The sequence below is a fragment of the Pecten maximus genome, chromosome 3, assembly GCF_902652985.1.
Source record: "Pecten maximus chromosome 3, xPecMax1.1, whole genome shotgun sequence".
NCBI lineage: Eukaryota > Metazoa > Mollusca > Bivalvia > Pectinida > Pectinidae > Pecten > Pecten maximus.
This window is the reverse complement of record NC_047017.1, coordinates 21,716,414-21,733,646: the sequence shown is the minus strand read 5'-3', so window position 1 is coordinate 21,733,646 and position 17,233 is coordinate 21,716,414. Positions and strand designations below refer to the sequence as shown.

At 37.6% G+C, this 17,233-nt stretch overlaps 1 protein-coding gene across 2 annotated transcripts in view; it reads left to right on the top strand.

Annotated features, from left to right (window-relative positions):
* Positions 1-14,996: 14,996 nt before the first annotated feature.
* Positions 14,997-17,233, top strand: part of LOC117323558 (alpha-actinin, sarcomeric-like) — a 34,150-nt gene continuing 31,913 nt past the window's right edge. For both annotated transcript variants that reach the window (XM_033878845.1, XM_033878843.1), the window contains exon 1: positions 14,997-15,242. In XM_033878845.1, coding sequence (XP_033734736.1) covers positions 15,144-15,242 — 99 coding nt within the window. In that variant the 5' untranslated portion in view covers positions 14,997-15,143. The remainder of the gene's footprint in view (positions 15,243-17,233) is intronic.

Sequence of the window (17,233 nt, the reverse complement as noted above, 5' to 3'; positions counted from 1 at the left end):
TAATGAGTGCTGTCTTGAAAGTTTGTAACTTGAAACTCAATCTGTTTTATGTGTTGGTTTAAAACCCTATTTCTGACATGTTTTGACCTGAAACTCAATCTGTGACATCTGTGGACTTGAAACTCGATATCTGATGTTTGTTGACTTGAAACTCAATCTGTAACGTGTGTGAACTTGAAGCTCAATATTTAATGTACGTTGATATGAAACTCAATCTGTAACGTATGTTGACTTGAAACTCAATCTGTAACGTGTGTGAACTTGAAGCTCAATATTTAATGTACGTTGATATGAAACTCAATCTGTAACGTATGTTGACTTGAAACTCAATCTGTAACGTGTGTCGACTTGAAATTCAATCTGTAACGTGTGCCGACTGGAAACTCAAACTCAAACGTTTATTGACTTGAAACTCATCAGTTTGCAGCATACATTCAGTTGATTAAGTAGAACATCGAACATACTTTACCATCTTGCCGACAAAAAAGTATTGAAGTTAACGGTGGAATTGCACACATAACGTCATAGCTTAGGTGACGTCATTTTTTGGAAACCTTGCTAAATTGCAATTAATTAATCATTGAAATAACCAATACTTTTGATAAAATACAGGATTATCCACTGATATCACTCTACTACATGTATTGTTTGTTGGTATCGGTTGCATGCCTGAGAGAAGTACCGCTTGTATTCGGTACGGCCATACAACTCCACTGAACATGGGAAGCTCATTAGCCTAGGAAACGAAAGGAATTTAGGGTGTTAAGTAACCCAGAGGAGACGTTGTAATGATAGCCATCAGTTTGGTGTAGAAAGTGGTGGAACATTGTTATGACCTCTGCGAGACCTCTACATAATCCGAGACAAGGGGCTTTGGGTAATAATAGGGAACGTATTAGAGCCTCTATTACGATAGGCCAAAGCATTGTCAACTTCCAAGGGTCGGTACAAGTGATGGAGGTCGTATTTCGTAAAGCTCTTTTTAAAAATCTAAATAAAACAAAACTATACCTAAGCTACAGTACGTGTCATTAAGAAACAAACGTCTGATTTACTATGGTATCCTAGCTCGAGTTTCCACCAATGGTGTCAGGGCCAGGGGAAACTCGGGCTATGGTATCGCCAACGTAAAGTAGCTTGCCTGCCAAAAATCAGTCAAGATTTAGAAGTACTTTGTACCAAAAGAACAGCATAGCTCTTACTCGGTCTTTTGAATAATTATCAGGATTTTCTGGATTGGAAAATATATAACTTATACAAGGGTTCCTAACGGTGGCGTTTAACATAACTCTACATTACCATAAATACTGCCGTCTACAACTGTATTAATCAAACATGTCATCTATTTCTGCCGTATATTCAGAATAACACCCTTTGTGTCGTTGAAAGCTTGGTTTAAGCTTATTGTTGACATTTTAAATCATTTCTATCAGGAGTAATTGCTATAGAATCTAGGGTTGACATCGAGTGTGTTCGTCCTGTTTCTTTTTCAAATTAAATCGGGGTAGATTGATACATCAGGGTCCGTTCGCATGAAAACGTACTCGTGCTCAAATACACTTTTTGTTTTCAGACTCCAATGTTTTGGTGTTATAGTTGATATCTGAATTAATATTTTTTCAATGATGTGAAGAAATTTAGGAAAAGATTTCAATGAGATATTATTTTCGATTTTAGTTTTTTTTTTTTTTAAGTTTTATTTTATGATTTAAATGATTTCATAGAAAGATGGTTTGAGCACAGATTCCGTGCATGAGCATTTGTACTGTTTCAAATATACGGACCCATTCAAGGTCCTTCAAATATATGCTATTTAGATAATGCCTCTTTTGTTGTTACGTTTTAAGCCCCCAGGGACTTAGCCACGATTATGTATATGGTGACTGTATAAACCATGGTGTAGCCCCTGATTATGTATATTGTGCTTATATAGACTATGGATTTAGGCCCCGATTATGTATAATGTTATGTGACTGTAAAAAGCGACATTCTAGTAAAGACCAATTAGCAATGCTCATTGGATTTATTGATAATTTGTATGGCCCTAATCCTGACCATGTGTACTATTAGCTGCTTCGCGATGCATGTTATTGAAGCAATCTTCTGTCTGCCACCAGCCCGCGGTAACCATGTGGCCGACAAGACATTTTGATTAAAACAAAATTGCAAATGATTGTATCCATTAATTAAAACTAATCGGCATGGCCTATGTGTGAAAATTAAAACTAATAGATATGGTCTAGTTACTTAAGATGAACCATTATTGCTATTTGGCAGAGTCTTTAGATGGTGTAGCCACGCTACCGATAACCCACGCAAACACCAAGCACAATAATTGTCTACGTTATGCAGTATTGATACAAAACATATGCACTCTAAGGCCCCTACGTAGTGATAATGGTATTTTAGAAATTTGACTCTCCTTTGCCCATACACCCACTAAATACCTTTCCCATGTAGAGAAATATAGAAAGTCTTAAAGATACTAAAATGAATGTTCTGGGATACACTAATCAGATTATCTTGGAAATCATTGCGTTATCAAACATGTATAGAACATAGTGTGTTCTCTGGTCAGCGAAACGCCCTAACTGAAATTGATTTTAACCTATCCTGTTGTCATAAAAGACAAATAGATGAGAGAATTATTTAAATTCTAACAAGTTACGAGCTCTTCACGAAATTGCAGCGAATGATACATAGTCCACCAAGACATTGAGCATGTATCTGGTGTGGTGCTAACTCTCCACCGCAGTCTCGATTACGTCACGGCTCGTGATATATAGCATTTCTGTACATTATCACACTACATCGTGTTTTAAAACACCCCTAGAAGCTTTATAAGGAATTATAGCGTTCCCATGACCATGAGATACATTTTATGTAAACCTACTTTCTAACGAAAATCCTGATACCACATCCCCCGCCCCTACTCCCACTCCTACCCCAGCACCATACACCTAAACAAATTAATATTGCTAATATTAAAAAACAGTCGACATTGAAGTAAAGTGATCCAGATATTATTTTGAATTTAATTAATTAAATTGATTCATCAACATAGTTCAATATTTTATCTCACATTTCTCATCTTAACGATAAAAAGTACGTGCCGCATCACGGGAAGTCTGGATATTGTGTTATAGTTATTTATTAAGACATGTTGATGACGAAAATAAGCATCTGTTTCCTGTCAATATCTTGTTTTATGTAGAGGTCATTGGACTCCGGAAGACTAACACCAGTGATATTTCTCCGTAAGACGGAATGACGGGGATTCCTGTGTTCCGGTTTTAGTCCCTTTCCTGTTATTCACATTACGGGGATTCCTGTGTTCCGGTTTTAGCCCCTTTCCTGTTATTCACATTACGGGGATTCCTGTGTTCCGGTTTAGCCCCTTTTCCTGTTATTCACAATACGGGGATTCCTGTGTTCCGGTTTTAGCCCCTTTCCTGTTATTCACATACGGGGATGCCTGTGTTCCGGTTTTAGCCCCTTCCTGTTATTCACATGACGGGGATTCCTGTGTTCCGGTTTTAGCCCCTTTCCTGTTATTCACATTACGGGGAATCCTGTGTTCCGGTTTTAGTTCCTTTCCTGTTATTCACATTACGGGGATTCCTGTGTTCCGGTTTTAGTTCCTTTCCTGTTATTCACATTACGGGGATTCCTGTGTTCCGGTTTTAGCCCCTTTCCTGTTATTCACATTACGGGGATTCCTGTGTTCCGGTTTTAGCCCCTTTCCTGTTATTCACATTACGGGGATTCCTGTGTTCCGGTTTTAGCCCCTTTCCTGTTATTCACATTACGGGGATTCCTGTGTTCCGGTTTTAGCCCCTTTCCTGTTATTCACATTACGGGGATTCCTGTGTTCCGGTTTTAGTTCCTTTCCTGTTATTCACATTACGGGGATTCCTGTGTTCCGGTTTTAGCCCCTTTCCTGTTATTCACATTACGGGGATTCCTGTGTTCCGGTTTTAGTTCCTTTCCTGTTATTCACATTACGGGGATTCCTGTGTTCCGGTTTTAGTTCCTTTCCTGTTATTCACATTACGGGGATTCCTGTGTTCCGGTTTTAGTTCCTTTCCTGTTATTCACATTACGGGGATTCCTGTGTTCCAGTTTTAGCCCCTTTCCTGTTATTCACATTACCAGGTATAGATATGTTCATGTACATTTTATTACAGTTTCACTGCCTTGAAAACCGTAATTACATTCTATCACTATTTCCTCATTACAGAAAGAAATGTTATGAATGTTACGCGAGAAATCATGTACATATGTATAGACAGTACATAATCTACAGAGGTCACACGCAAACGTGTTGAATATATTGAGGTCAAATACACTAATGTAGGTTATAAGAGGTCACATGCATAATAATTATGCAGGTCTAGGTTATAGAGGTCACGTATCTACATAGGTCTGGATTATAGATGTCATATTTACACAGGTCAGGGTTACAGAGGTCACATATATACAGGTCAGGGTTATAGAGGTCACATATATACAGGTCATAGTTATAGAGGTTACATATATACAGGTCATGATAATAGAGGTCACATATACGGGTCAGGGATAAAGAGGTCACATGTATATACAGGTCAGGGTCATAGAGGGCACCTATATACAAGTTTGGGTTATAGTCACACATATATATAGGTCAAGGTTATATAGGTCACATATATACAGCCCAGGGTTATAGAGCCACACATATTCAGGTCAAGGTTAAGAGGTCACTTTTACCGGTATACAGGTCAGGGTTGCAGAGGTAACAGTTGTAGTGTAAAGGTCACATAATGATTTGATGATTATAGAGGTCACGTATATATAACTCTGGATTACAAAGGAATAGGTTTTTAACAGTCGTTGAAGGTCATTTATCTTTATATATTAACTGAGTAATGTAGGGATACTGACATAAGATGAGATGTTTTAGCGGCTGGCGTTAGTATAGCACTATCTTTACTTCCGTGTACTACAGAATGATCGTTATTATCTGATATGTTATCCTCTTTATCTAGTGTTTATCTGTTAGTTGTAAAAATCGCATTATGTGGTCTAGGTATATAGGTATCCGAATCTAGACTCACTACGGGGAGTGGACACTCGAAGAGGTCTTCTGTCTGTCAAATTTTGACAGTTACGTCCGACAATAACACGGGGATATCCATATTGTAGGGTGTCTGTTTTATTGAAATATCTTTTCCTGTCTCTTCTGGTTATTTCCCATTTCATCATGATCTAAGAATATCAAAATTAAGTATTTTCGTGAAAAATAACACAACTGAACTCTACCGATCTGTGCCATAACGTAGATAGATTAGGTATGCGTAAAGCACACTACGGTAAACTCATTTGAACTTGGTAACCCTCACTGAAGTTAGATAAACTAAACTGGAACTTGGTAACCCTCACTAAAGTTAGATAAACTAAACTGGAACTTGGTAACCCTCACTAAAGTTAGATAAACTGAACCAGAACTTGGTAATCCTCACTGAAGTTAGAAAAACTAAACTGGAACTTGGTAACCCTCACTAAAGTTAGATAAACTAAACTGGAACTTGGTAACCCTCACTAGAGTTAGATAAACTAAACTGGAACTGGAACTTGGTAACCTTCACTAAAGTTAGATAAACTAAACTGGAACTGGAACTTGGTAACCTTCACCATCTCTGTATAAACTAAATCGGTACTTGGTAACTCTTACTAAAGATAGATAGTTACATCGGAACTTGATAACCGTCACCAAGGTTAAATAAACTACACCGGAACTTTGGTAACCATCACAAGTAAAGTTAAAGTACACCATAAGTTCGTAACCCTCACAAACTGCACCGGAACTTGGATACTCTCACAAACGTTTGCTAAAGTATAACGGAAGTAGGTAACTGTCGCAAGCATTAACGAAACCGTGGAACTTGGTAACTGAACTCGGACTTGGTTAACTGAACCATAAACTACCTGGTAACTGAACCATCAACTACCTGGTAACTGAACTCGGACTTGGTTAACTGAACCATCAACTACCTGGTAACTGAACTCGGACTTGGTTAACTGAGCCATAAACTACCTGGTAACTGAACTCGGACTTGGTTAAGTGAACCATAAACTACCTGGTAACTGAACATCGGACTTGGTTAACTGAACCATCAACTACCTGGTAACTGAACTCGGACTTGGTTAACTGAACCATAAACTACCTGGTAACTGAACTCGGACTTGGTTAACTGAACCATAAACTACCTGGTAACTGAACTCGGACTTGGTTAACTGAACCATAAACTACCTGGTAACTGAACTCGGACTTGTTTAACTGAACCATAAACTACCTGGTAACTGAACTCGGACTTGGTTAACTGAACCATCAACTACCTGGTAAGTGAACTCGGACTTGGTTAACTGAACCATAAACTACCTGGTAACTGAACTCGGACTTGGTTAACTGAACCATAAACTACCTGGTAACTGAACTCGGACTTGGTTAACTGAACCATAAACTACCTGGTAACTGAACTCGGACTTGGTTAACTGAACCATAAACTACCTGGTAACTGAACTCGGACTTGGTTAACTGAACCATAAACTACCTGGTAACTTCGACTCGATTATGACTATCTTAGTTGGGTATGTATAAAATGGCTCGGCGTCATCGTTGCTGTAACGGGCCATCCCAGCATCATCGAGTGACAGAGCTGGTCGGAACCTTAATAATAAAGGCATATTTCTCACAAATCAGCGACACGGATTTGTGAACCTTCAAATATGGACACGGTCGCCTGACATGGATGACCTAAGCTTGGGTGACACTTTGTGGCACTATGTTCTTAGAGAATATAGAAATGCTTTATTGCAAAGTATACCAGTATATCCGGCTTCAGTGACACCTGCATCGCATAGCTACATTTACCTCAGTGACGTCACATAAATACCGCGTATCTCCCAATCTTCTATTTGCACCAAGGCAAATTAACCTATAGCAGAAATTCCACCTGTTCGGTATGAAAACAATGTACTGGGTGTAGTATTGGTCACGTGACACAGGCAATAGCCTCACCTCCTAACGTCCTGTAGTCGGAAATATTTGCATAGTTGAAAAAAAAGAACAACATTTCGTAACGTCCACCACAAAAAGAAAAACCTTAATTCAAATTGATACCAAGACAATAGAAGAAACTGATTTTGGTATGATTGGTATGATTGCTTTGTGATTGCTTGAAATTGTTCGTGTGATTGTTGTGGGCGTTTGTTGTGTTCTTGTTGACAACAACATCAACAAGTCTCCAGATTACTTTATCTGACTGTGCGTGGAATATAAGACATTCGCTAAATATTCGAACTAGTCGTTTTCGTCATTCGAAGGTTGACGGCAATAACATTAACATCACTTTACACAATATCTGTCATTTAGTTGACATAACTCAGTCGGTAGAATCGTGGGTTATCATCCTGGAGATCTGGGCTCGTTTCCTGTTGGGAAGCTCGCCAGGAAACTTTCGCTCTTTTCGGAAACAATGTAAGTAGTAAACAACCCTGATTTCACTAGGTGGCGCTCTCAACACTAAACAACCTTGATTTCACTAGGTGGCGCTCTCAACACTTAACAACCTTGATTTCACTTGGTGGCGCTCTCAACACTTAACAACCTTGATTTCACTAGGTGGCGCTCTCAACACTTAACAACCTTGATTTCACTAGGTGGCGCTCTCAGCACTAAACAACCCTGATTTCACTAGGTGGCGCTCTCAACACTTAACAACCTTGATTTCACTAAGTGGCGCTCTCAACACTAAACAACCTTGATTTCACTAGGTGGCGCTCCCAACACTAAACAACCTTGATTTCACTAGGTGGCGCTCCCAACACTGACCATTGTGTTCAACTTCTTTCGGTACTTGGTATGCCAATTTCTCGCTACACTAGAGTATGGTTTAATGATTTTCGATCGGATCTCTATGTACTGGGCGTATTAAACAACTTTCCCATAGGATAAACAGTCCACAAATGTACAGACATATATTCGAAGTTCTAGATGAAACAGGATGCTGATTCGATTAGGCCTAATTACATGGAAACTTAGTCGCATTCGTCAAGGAAACATTTTCATAGACTCAAAGAAAATTCATTTCAGATGGTCCGAATCGTAGTTCATTCTAGAAAGAAAAGTAGGACTTTTAATGGGAGGAAAAAATATTTTTGTTGTGGTGATGCCAGGTTTCCCGTTAGAATTTTGGCAGTATGCCTCTGTGAGTGGGAGGAATGTGTGTTCAGGTGAAAATAGCAAAATATCGGGACAAGACTTACGTGAAAAGTAAACTTAGCAAACGTATACCATTATTTCATGATTGTCAGGAAAAATATATATAAAACCATGGAACACTGTCCGAAATAGCACAGTGGTACTGGCACGTGTCAGTTTGATATACAGCGTTGTTGTTTTCACTTGTGTACATAATTACGTAAAAACAGTCAAACAAGCAAAACAAAAAGCCACTATAAAGAAAAGAAGAAAAGAAAAAATCTTAGTATAAATCGTAGATAACAATGGACCATTGTCCATATTAAAAGTACACGTTACATTAATAATAATTTTCAGATGAACATATAATTACCATAAAGTTACTTTGACAATGTGTACAATCAGTATACCCCTGTGATATATCTGTATTAGGTACTTGACCTGTGGTCACTGGAAGGTTATGTCACATATTGGTCTGAATGGAAGCCCTACCCTCCGATATTACATTGCGCCCCGTCCTTGGGGTGCCTACCGACATATTTAACCATTATCTGTACCTTTATCACCTGACAACTCGGCGATGTGTTCAACATACAGTGTCAATTATGACAAACACGCGATATATGTACTGATACTACCGTAGTCACATCAACGCGAGCCCTGTTCAACTATTTGATATTACCGAAGTCACCTCAACGCGAGTCCTGTTCAACAATCTGATATTACCGAAGTCACCTCAACGCGAGTCATGTTCAACAATGTGATACTACTGTAGTCACCCCAACGCGAGTCCTGTTCAACTATGTGATATTACTGTAGTCACCTCAACGCGAGCCATGTTCAACTATGTGATATTACCGTAGTCATCCCAACGCGAGTCCTGTTCAACTATGTGATACTATACCGTAGTCACATCAACGCGAGTCCTGTTCAACCATGTGGTACTACCGTAGTCACCTCAATACGAGTCCTGTTCAACAATATATGATACTACCGAAGTCACCTCAATATGAGTCCTGTTCAACAATGTGATACTAGTAAAGTCACCCCAACGCGAGTCCTGTTTAACAGTGTGATGTTACCATCGTACCAGTTTATTAGTATGATTACGGTACGCCGATTTTAGGTATTTACCGGTAGAACTAAGATGCATCCAGCGAGAGTTTACGGTATATCAATACAAGGCTGTATAGACGGGCTATCGTCTTTCTCGTCAGCTATTTTAGACGTAGACGACGGGTATTAGCGATTGTTATATATATAGATAACTGTAGCGCGCGCCGAGTACACAGGGAGAAACATTATTTCTGCAGAATCAGCCGAATACACCTCCCTGATCAGAGACATGTGTCGGCTACACGTGCGTAGGAGGGGCCGGTGGCTCCACAAACAACTTTCTCCCTACATGTTTTATAGTAGGCTAATGTAAGTAATTAATAAAAGACAACAGACAAAAAGAATCCAGAGTGGACAACGTTAATGTCTTAAATGTTTAATTTTCGTGGTCGTTCGACAAGTCTGGATTTTGATTTTGAATGTTTTGGCCGATAGCACCTGGTATGGCTTGTTTACTCATATAAATGACCTTGACATTTGAAATACTTTAAATATTCTACAGGAGTACTTACGTCTGAACATGTATCTTCCATACATGTATACGCTTCCAATATTGACTCCCTTTTCCAAAATATTTGGTCGAACTCCCACCCTTATAGCCAGACATGAAATTGCTGGCCATGTAAGAAGGAACACACTCATGCAACCGTGATTGTCCGTGTGCTGAATTATCTCGTCCAATCGGAATAAGAAGCGAACATAACCATACTTAACCTTAGAATCACGGGTTGGTCTCCGTCTCTCACCATTAGACATTAAGTAAACTTTTGAATTATGGAATTCCGTCGCCTAAAAGTTATATTAATCACAAGATGGACAATTTCTAGCTGTTGTGTACCCTCAACAAACTTTTTCATGTGACTTGTAAAATTATTATCAGCCTCAAAATATCTTTCCTGTGATCAGTTTTGACAAGCAAATTGGTGGGAATACCCCTGACAAATATAAGATTAGAGCGTCTAAATATAGCGCTTTGGGGGGAAGGGTCCAGATTTTATGTGAAGTATTGAGCATTTATAATCTTTGCTGAGATTACATATTTTTTCACACTTTCCGACTGATACAGGGCCGCGCGAACGTTTGCAAATCGGTCTAACTAGGTATATAAAGAATTTCTACAAATTAAAAATCTTATAAGTTTTGGTAAACTGGGGCGTATTATTTCCATAAGAACATAAGTATATACTTGTGTACAAGTTTTATTAAATGCATATCATGAAATCCTAACTTGTGCGAATATCCTCCTAAAGGTGCTACACCTCCAATAAATAGTACTTTTTACCACTTAAAAACACGACGAGACTCGTTTGCATTTTTCTTCAGTAATAAAAGTTATACACTTTACACTATTACCACCCTCGGAAATTTTCATGTTTTTGTTTACTTTTAAAGTTTTTAAAAAAGAGAGAATAATTTATAAATCATTTTTTATTTATTATTTGTAGGTCTTAAAAAAGGATACATTAATATGGACTTAATGCCATTTATTGTCCAAAAGATAGCAATATATTACACTCTGTCGGGGGTGTAGCATCTTTAAGTTATTTTGTTGATATGACGTGAAACAACACAAAAAAATAATCCATATGTATATATGTGTGGATCTCTAAAGTGGCTGAGAACGGACATCTTACATAAAAATATTGCGTTCGAATTAAATAATGTTGTTTTCCCCTTCAATATTATTTCGTTCGAACGCAATACTTCCTTTCCAACATCAAATTGCTATGAAATGTCGTTGTCATGTACGTATTATGCAATCTTAGACCAGTGAGTCAAAGGTATCGCCAGATTATGAGTAACGGAGCTCAAAATGAGGAAATATTTTCAAATACTAGTTCCGATTATCGTATTCCCAAATTAATCCGGGCCTCCTCAGAACGTCTAACGATGTCTGGTGTTTGTAAAGATATGTGGCAAATATATTATAAGCATATGCATATTAAATGTATTATGTAAAAGTGTAACACATAGATATGGTATACCTATGCATCATATACATCATGTACTGATGTGTTATACATGTATAATATAGCATAAAGATGTGGTATAGGGATTGAACTGCGTCTTATTGCGTTTACGGTGGTATGAACGTAATCGGGTCTCAGAGACGTATTATAGCGTGTAACTGTTCGCCTAATTACATTGTTAAAATCTGAAACGCAACAGTTAATTAGCACAGTTTTATGTCGTGATAGGCAAATCTTATCAAAACCGCAAAACATCTAGCGTAGCGCCACATAATAGGCAAAGAATAGGGAAAGCTCAGTTTGAATGACACAATGTCTGGTTATGGCCATAACACTACAAAATGGTTAGGCAATTTATCTCAAGGGATCCTGAATAATAAGGTCGTGAGTGGATGCCTGAAGACGTACATGATTACTTTAATGGATTTTTTCAATCGATCCATATCTTACCGTTAATCATTTCGACCTAGGGTAACGAAGTCGACATTGCCTCGAAATTTCGAAAATTCCGAGTGACCTTTCGACACGTAAAACAGACTAAAATAAACATGTGCAAAACGAAGTCTGTTCGTACCAAGATGCTGTATTTTCTCAACATAGAAACGTTCATTGTCATATAAATGTACCTTCGACATACTCTCAACACCAAAAACTGTTCAGACACGGAAAATTTCACCACTGCCGAGAATAACTGTTTCAAGTCACTCGCGGGTCATTTGTACAGAAAACGAAGATGTAATAGGCCTAGTACGGAGAGGCTGTGCATTGGAGACGCATGCACACGGAAAAAACACATGTCCATTTCTTTTTGATACCTACGGGAACAAACATCAAACTATTATACCAAGACAGAATATTTCACCTACATCGGTCCTTTACCCCCAACTTTACTTCCAATGGTGTTCAACTTTCAAGAAAGAAATCGGGTCCGCTGTGGCCGAGTGATTAAGGTGTAAAAAATGTAGATTACACATACCACTGTCATAAAAAAAAATGAAAATCACATTTTCTATGCAAGCGCCTGTGTAAAAAATAGTCCTCCAAGTCTGGATCGCGAGTCCGAAACCCATGTGGGGCAGTTGCCTAGTATCGACCGTAGGGTGGTTCTTTTCCTCCGGGTACTCCGGCTTTCCTCCACCTCCAAAACCCGACACGTCCATAAATGGTCATGGCTGTTAATAGGAAGTTAAACAAAATAAATCGAAGCAAACTTTTTTCAGGAAAATCTTACCACTGTATTACTCAGCTGTAAATAAGTTTTTTTTTTAAATTATCATTTGTGAACTTCCCATTTCTTGACAGTAACATCCCTTTTTCCCCGGGAATGATTCTAGATACTATGTCTAGCTGTTACGTTGACATAGTCCCGACTCGCATATTGAGAACATAACATTACTTGGATTTATCAAACATTTATACTTGGTGGGTGTTTAAGATGAATCAGAAAACCTTTGCCCTTCCTGGGCCCTCGATCTAATTCTCTGTTCCCCTGTTCAGTTGTCTGATTTGATTGTTTGAATGTGTATCATTTTGGTCTTATGTTGTCGATATTGAGTTATGGTAACGGTTTTTAATCAGTATGTTCTCTTTGAGTGTTACCAAAGACATGTCCGCTTTTCATCTTTTTCATTTATAAGATTTTAATGAAAACAGTTTTATACATCATGTACCACAGGAATATTTACTACTTTACACGTAAGCGTGGGTTAATTGGATTATTTAGGTTCCATTCAGGCACACGTGAGTGTGTCTGACATTGTCGTCTGATGATTACGTTCCAAAGACCTCGAGTATTTTTACGCCTGTCGTAATTAAGTCGTTAACCTGAGTGGCTAAATAATATTCTCGCTGCATTCTTCAAAATAATGTCACTCTGACAACATCATACGGTTTCCATTCCTCGAATGAGATTCGACGCCGTGCAAGGACAACAAATTAATGATTTTTTTTTTTAATGTTGAAAATCATGTTCTTTGCTCAAAAGTCTTTCTACTTCAATATTAAACAATATTTGATGAAAACAAACATTAGAAAGGTTTTTAATTTCATCCTTTCTGGACAGCCAATCCTTTGACTGCTCATTAAAATTTCCCGTTAAATGACGGAAGTATACAGGCAGCGAACGTGTCCGTTTCCGATTATTTACGGAAGTGGAAGCCGGTCGTTCCATGACTGAATTTCGAAGGGAAATACATTTTATTGACATCTACCGACTAATACAACCGCATACTTTGATAGGTCCGTGACAAAAGTAACATCTGAATAAATGTAATGTGTTAATTCCTAACAATAATCAGTGATTTTGGTTTACCAAAGGGTACTGCTTCTACAAACGATAAACAACCATTTTCTTTCTTAACTCATTTCGGTTAATTCCAAACAATTAAAAATGTATGACATTTAATACTGCATGTTCTACATTGTATCAATACCGTAATCTATTGGTGGTACATTTTGATGGTGGTACAATATAAAGTTGTACATTTTGATGGTGGTACAATATGATGGTGGTACATTTTGATGGTGGTACAATATGAAAGTGGTACAATTTGATGGTGGTACAATTTGATGGTGGTATAATTTGATGGTGGTACATTTTGATGGTGGTAAAATTTGATGGTGGTACATTTTGATGGTGTTACAATATGAAGGTGGTACATTTTGATGGTGGTACATTTTGAATTTTGTACGTTTTGAAAGTGATGCATTTTGAATGTGGTACATTTTGTGAAACATGAAGTGGGGTACATGCCTGTTTTTCCTGTGGCCCCTCTCTTCATGGCTGCGTCACTAGGATAGAATATCTTTATTACATCTTTATGTCATAGAACTGCTCTACAATTTTTCCCCTCGGCATACTAGAAGTTTTGTTCCTACATCTCAGGATTGAAAATAAATTAACGATAAAACAATAATGCAAAGAAATTGTATACAGACGTTGCGAAAAATATTGCGGGGGGCACCTTGACCTTTTTACATTGACCTTAATTGTGTCTTAAGAAGGTATGTATGGTTTTAATAATTTCCATCAAGTTGGACGTTTAAACCTACATGGTTAAAGCCATTTGTACGCCGGCAGTTTATTTTTTGACATGTACGTGTGATATCAGTGTTTACACAAAACTGGCCGGTAATAGGAAAAAAAATCTTACAGATCAGGGACATATAATAAGTTATTATATATTCCTGTACAAATATATGCAAATTTTATCTTAAATATACACTACGTTATTTAAGAGTTGGTTGATGTAAAAATACTAGAACAGTCCATTGTTGTTCCATGTACAATAAGTGAATAAATGTATAAGCCATTCAAATATACATATATATTTATATTTTTTTTTATTAATTAATTGATTTATTCATTTTGTAGTTTTTAATCATTCCTTAAAAATGTATGAAACTACCTGGTGAAACAACATTTTACTAAATGTGTCTGTATATCCTGATAATCTAAAATAATATTCTGTAGAAAATGAATAATGTGTATGATCTGCATATAATGTACATTAGTATTGTTCTCCAATTAATGACAGTTGTTTCGTCTGTAATAATAGGACTAGTCTACTATAGAAAGGGGGAGTGGCTACTACATAGGAAGGTCGTGTATCACACGCAGCACTGATGCTGTCAGAGATGTTCCGAAAAGCATTGTATCTATGATCAGAGACGATAAACCCCGAATAACTCCGGAAGTCGTCACGTGATCGATTACCTCTGGCGGGGTGGAAAGAGAGACCCCGAGAAGATATACCACCTGAATTTTTCTCTCGTTCTCTTCGCTCATTGCCTGCCTAACATCGAAGAGAGGAGCCAAAATGGCGGACGGATACTATGAGGATGGTTACATGGAGGAGGAAGAAGAATGGGATAGAGAGGGCTTATTAGATCCGGCATGGGAAAAGCAACAGAAAAAGGTCAGTTTCCCTGCTGTCATCACCCGGCATTCTACCTATTTGTTTTGTTAAGTACACGAGGATTATAAACCACGTTCCCCTATACATGTCATGTCAACATATATGACTACGCTCTTTGTGGAGTAAAGTGGAATTAATTCATTTCAGGAAAGTATTAGCCGAGATGGCACTGTGTTGTGGCTAGTGGCAGCCATGTTTTTCAAATATGGTAGCCATATAAGGAAGCGACGTAAATAGGGCGGAGTTAAGTGTGTTAATCTCGTAGTGGATTAATCACCGCGTGTGTAACAGAAATTTTGTTCATGTTTTATCAAAATGCAAAAACCTGTGTTGTTTGCTTCGTTCGTGAACCATGGATATACGTTGTGGATCTATGTAGCAGTCACGGAACAAGTGCTATCCTGTTGTCTTAGCCAGAAATAGGCGTTCCTTCGTTTGGGATATTACACCGAGCACGGTCATTTAAATTATGTCAGATTGAGGGCAACCTTCTGGATAAAATATAAGATGTCTTAAATCTGTCTCTTTGTTGCTTTCAAGTGGTATATTGTCATTAGATATAGGTAGGGTTATTAAAGGTAAGAAATATTTGTGAATGACAGTAGTGAAATATCACACCGGTAGTTCGTTTTACGCATGCCCAGTGGAGTGTAAGATATCGGACATGTGGATAAATATTGCATACCAGAAATAGTTCTATGAATAGTTCATGTATACAACGTTATTGTTCCAATTTATCTATACTTTTCCATGTTCTTGATAAGAATACATAGGTGTAATTTAAAGCCCCACATGTTTGAGTTAGCATTGAGGCTGTAATACTATGTATATGAGAAGCATATGTAAATGGACTAGTCCATGCCCAAACAAGGCTGCAGCCTGGGGGAATCCACACCTCAGGTAGCTGGGAAACCTGTAAGTCATTAGACTAGTGTCATCAGCAGGGTGTAAGAGATCGGATGGTATTTACAGGGGGATCAGTGTATATTTCTCCTGATATACTGTGGTGTATTATTCTGTGCAATATGTAATTAATATAGGCAAGAGAAAAGGGGCAAGGGAAGCACTTTTCCCCAGGTGGTCCTACAGCTGACATTCACATCTAACACCTCTAGTATGTTTCTTGATTAAAAATGAAGTCAATACTTGACCTACTTATATTTTGAAGAGATTGAACGTTGATACCTCTTCAATAATATGACAGTGATTCATTTATTTTCTATTTTTACATGCAAGTACTTAAAATGTCTTTTCATAAATCACAAGTCCTCAAGAATTATATAAGTGCTTTACACTGCAGTCAAGAATAATGTTACTAAAACTAAGTAAATAAAGAACTAAGCTGATCTTGCAGTATTGATGATTCATAAGTACAGACATTAAACTATGATTAAAATGTTAACCCCCTCCCCAAGTTTGCCCAATTTATTACAATAAAATCTTAGAGCATGCTTGTTTATCAAAGCTAGACATATAGTTAGGGATACAGAGTAGTGAAATCACATTATTTATTGTTGAATAATAGAAGACTGAAAGCATTAATATTATATAATTGGAGGAAAGTTAGCTAGGTTGTTCAGCAAGTCCAACATTATACAACAATCCTTAGATTCCATATGATTTTTGATAAGCTGGTTATATTAGAATATTAATTTTCGAGACTTGAGTCCTGTACTCATGCTTTTCATTTGTGACTCATGCCAATCTCCCACATTTTGAGAATCAATTATATACTGGTAATTATAACTGCACTTTCCTCGTATACGTAATGGTTTGGAAAATTTTGTAAACGGTTAGGACTTTGAAAAATCAAACAAAAATCGCAACATAAACTTTGGAGGAATTTTTTAATGAAAAATATGCACTACATGTATACATCTTGATGTTTATTAGTTCTACATAATTATTTGATTACCGGGTAGTAGCCAAGAAATGCTGTGAGGAGTGATGTATGTGCTGTTGGTGAGATATGATGTAATCCAGTTGGGATA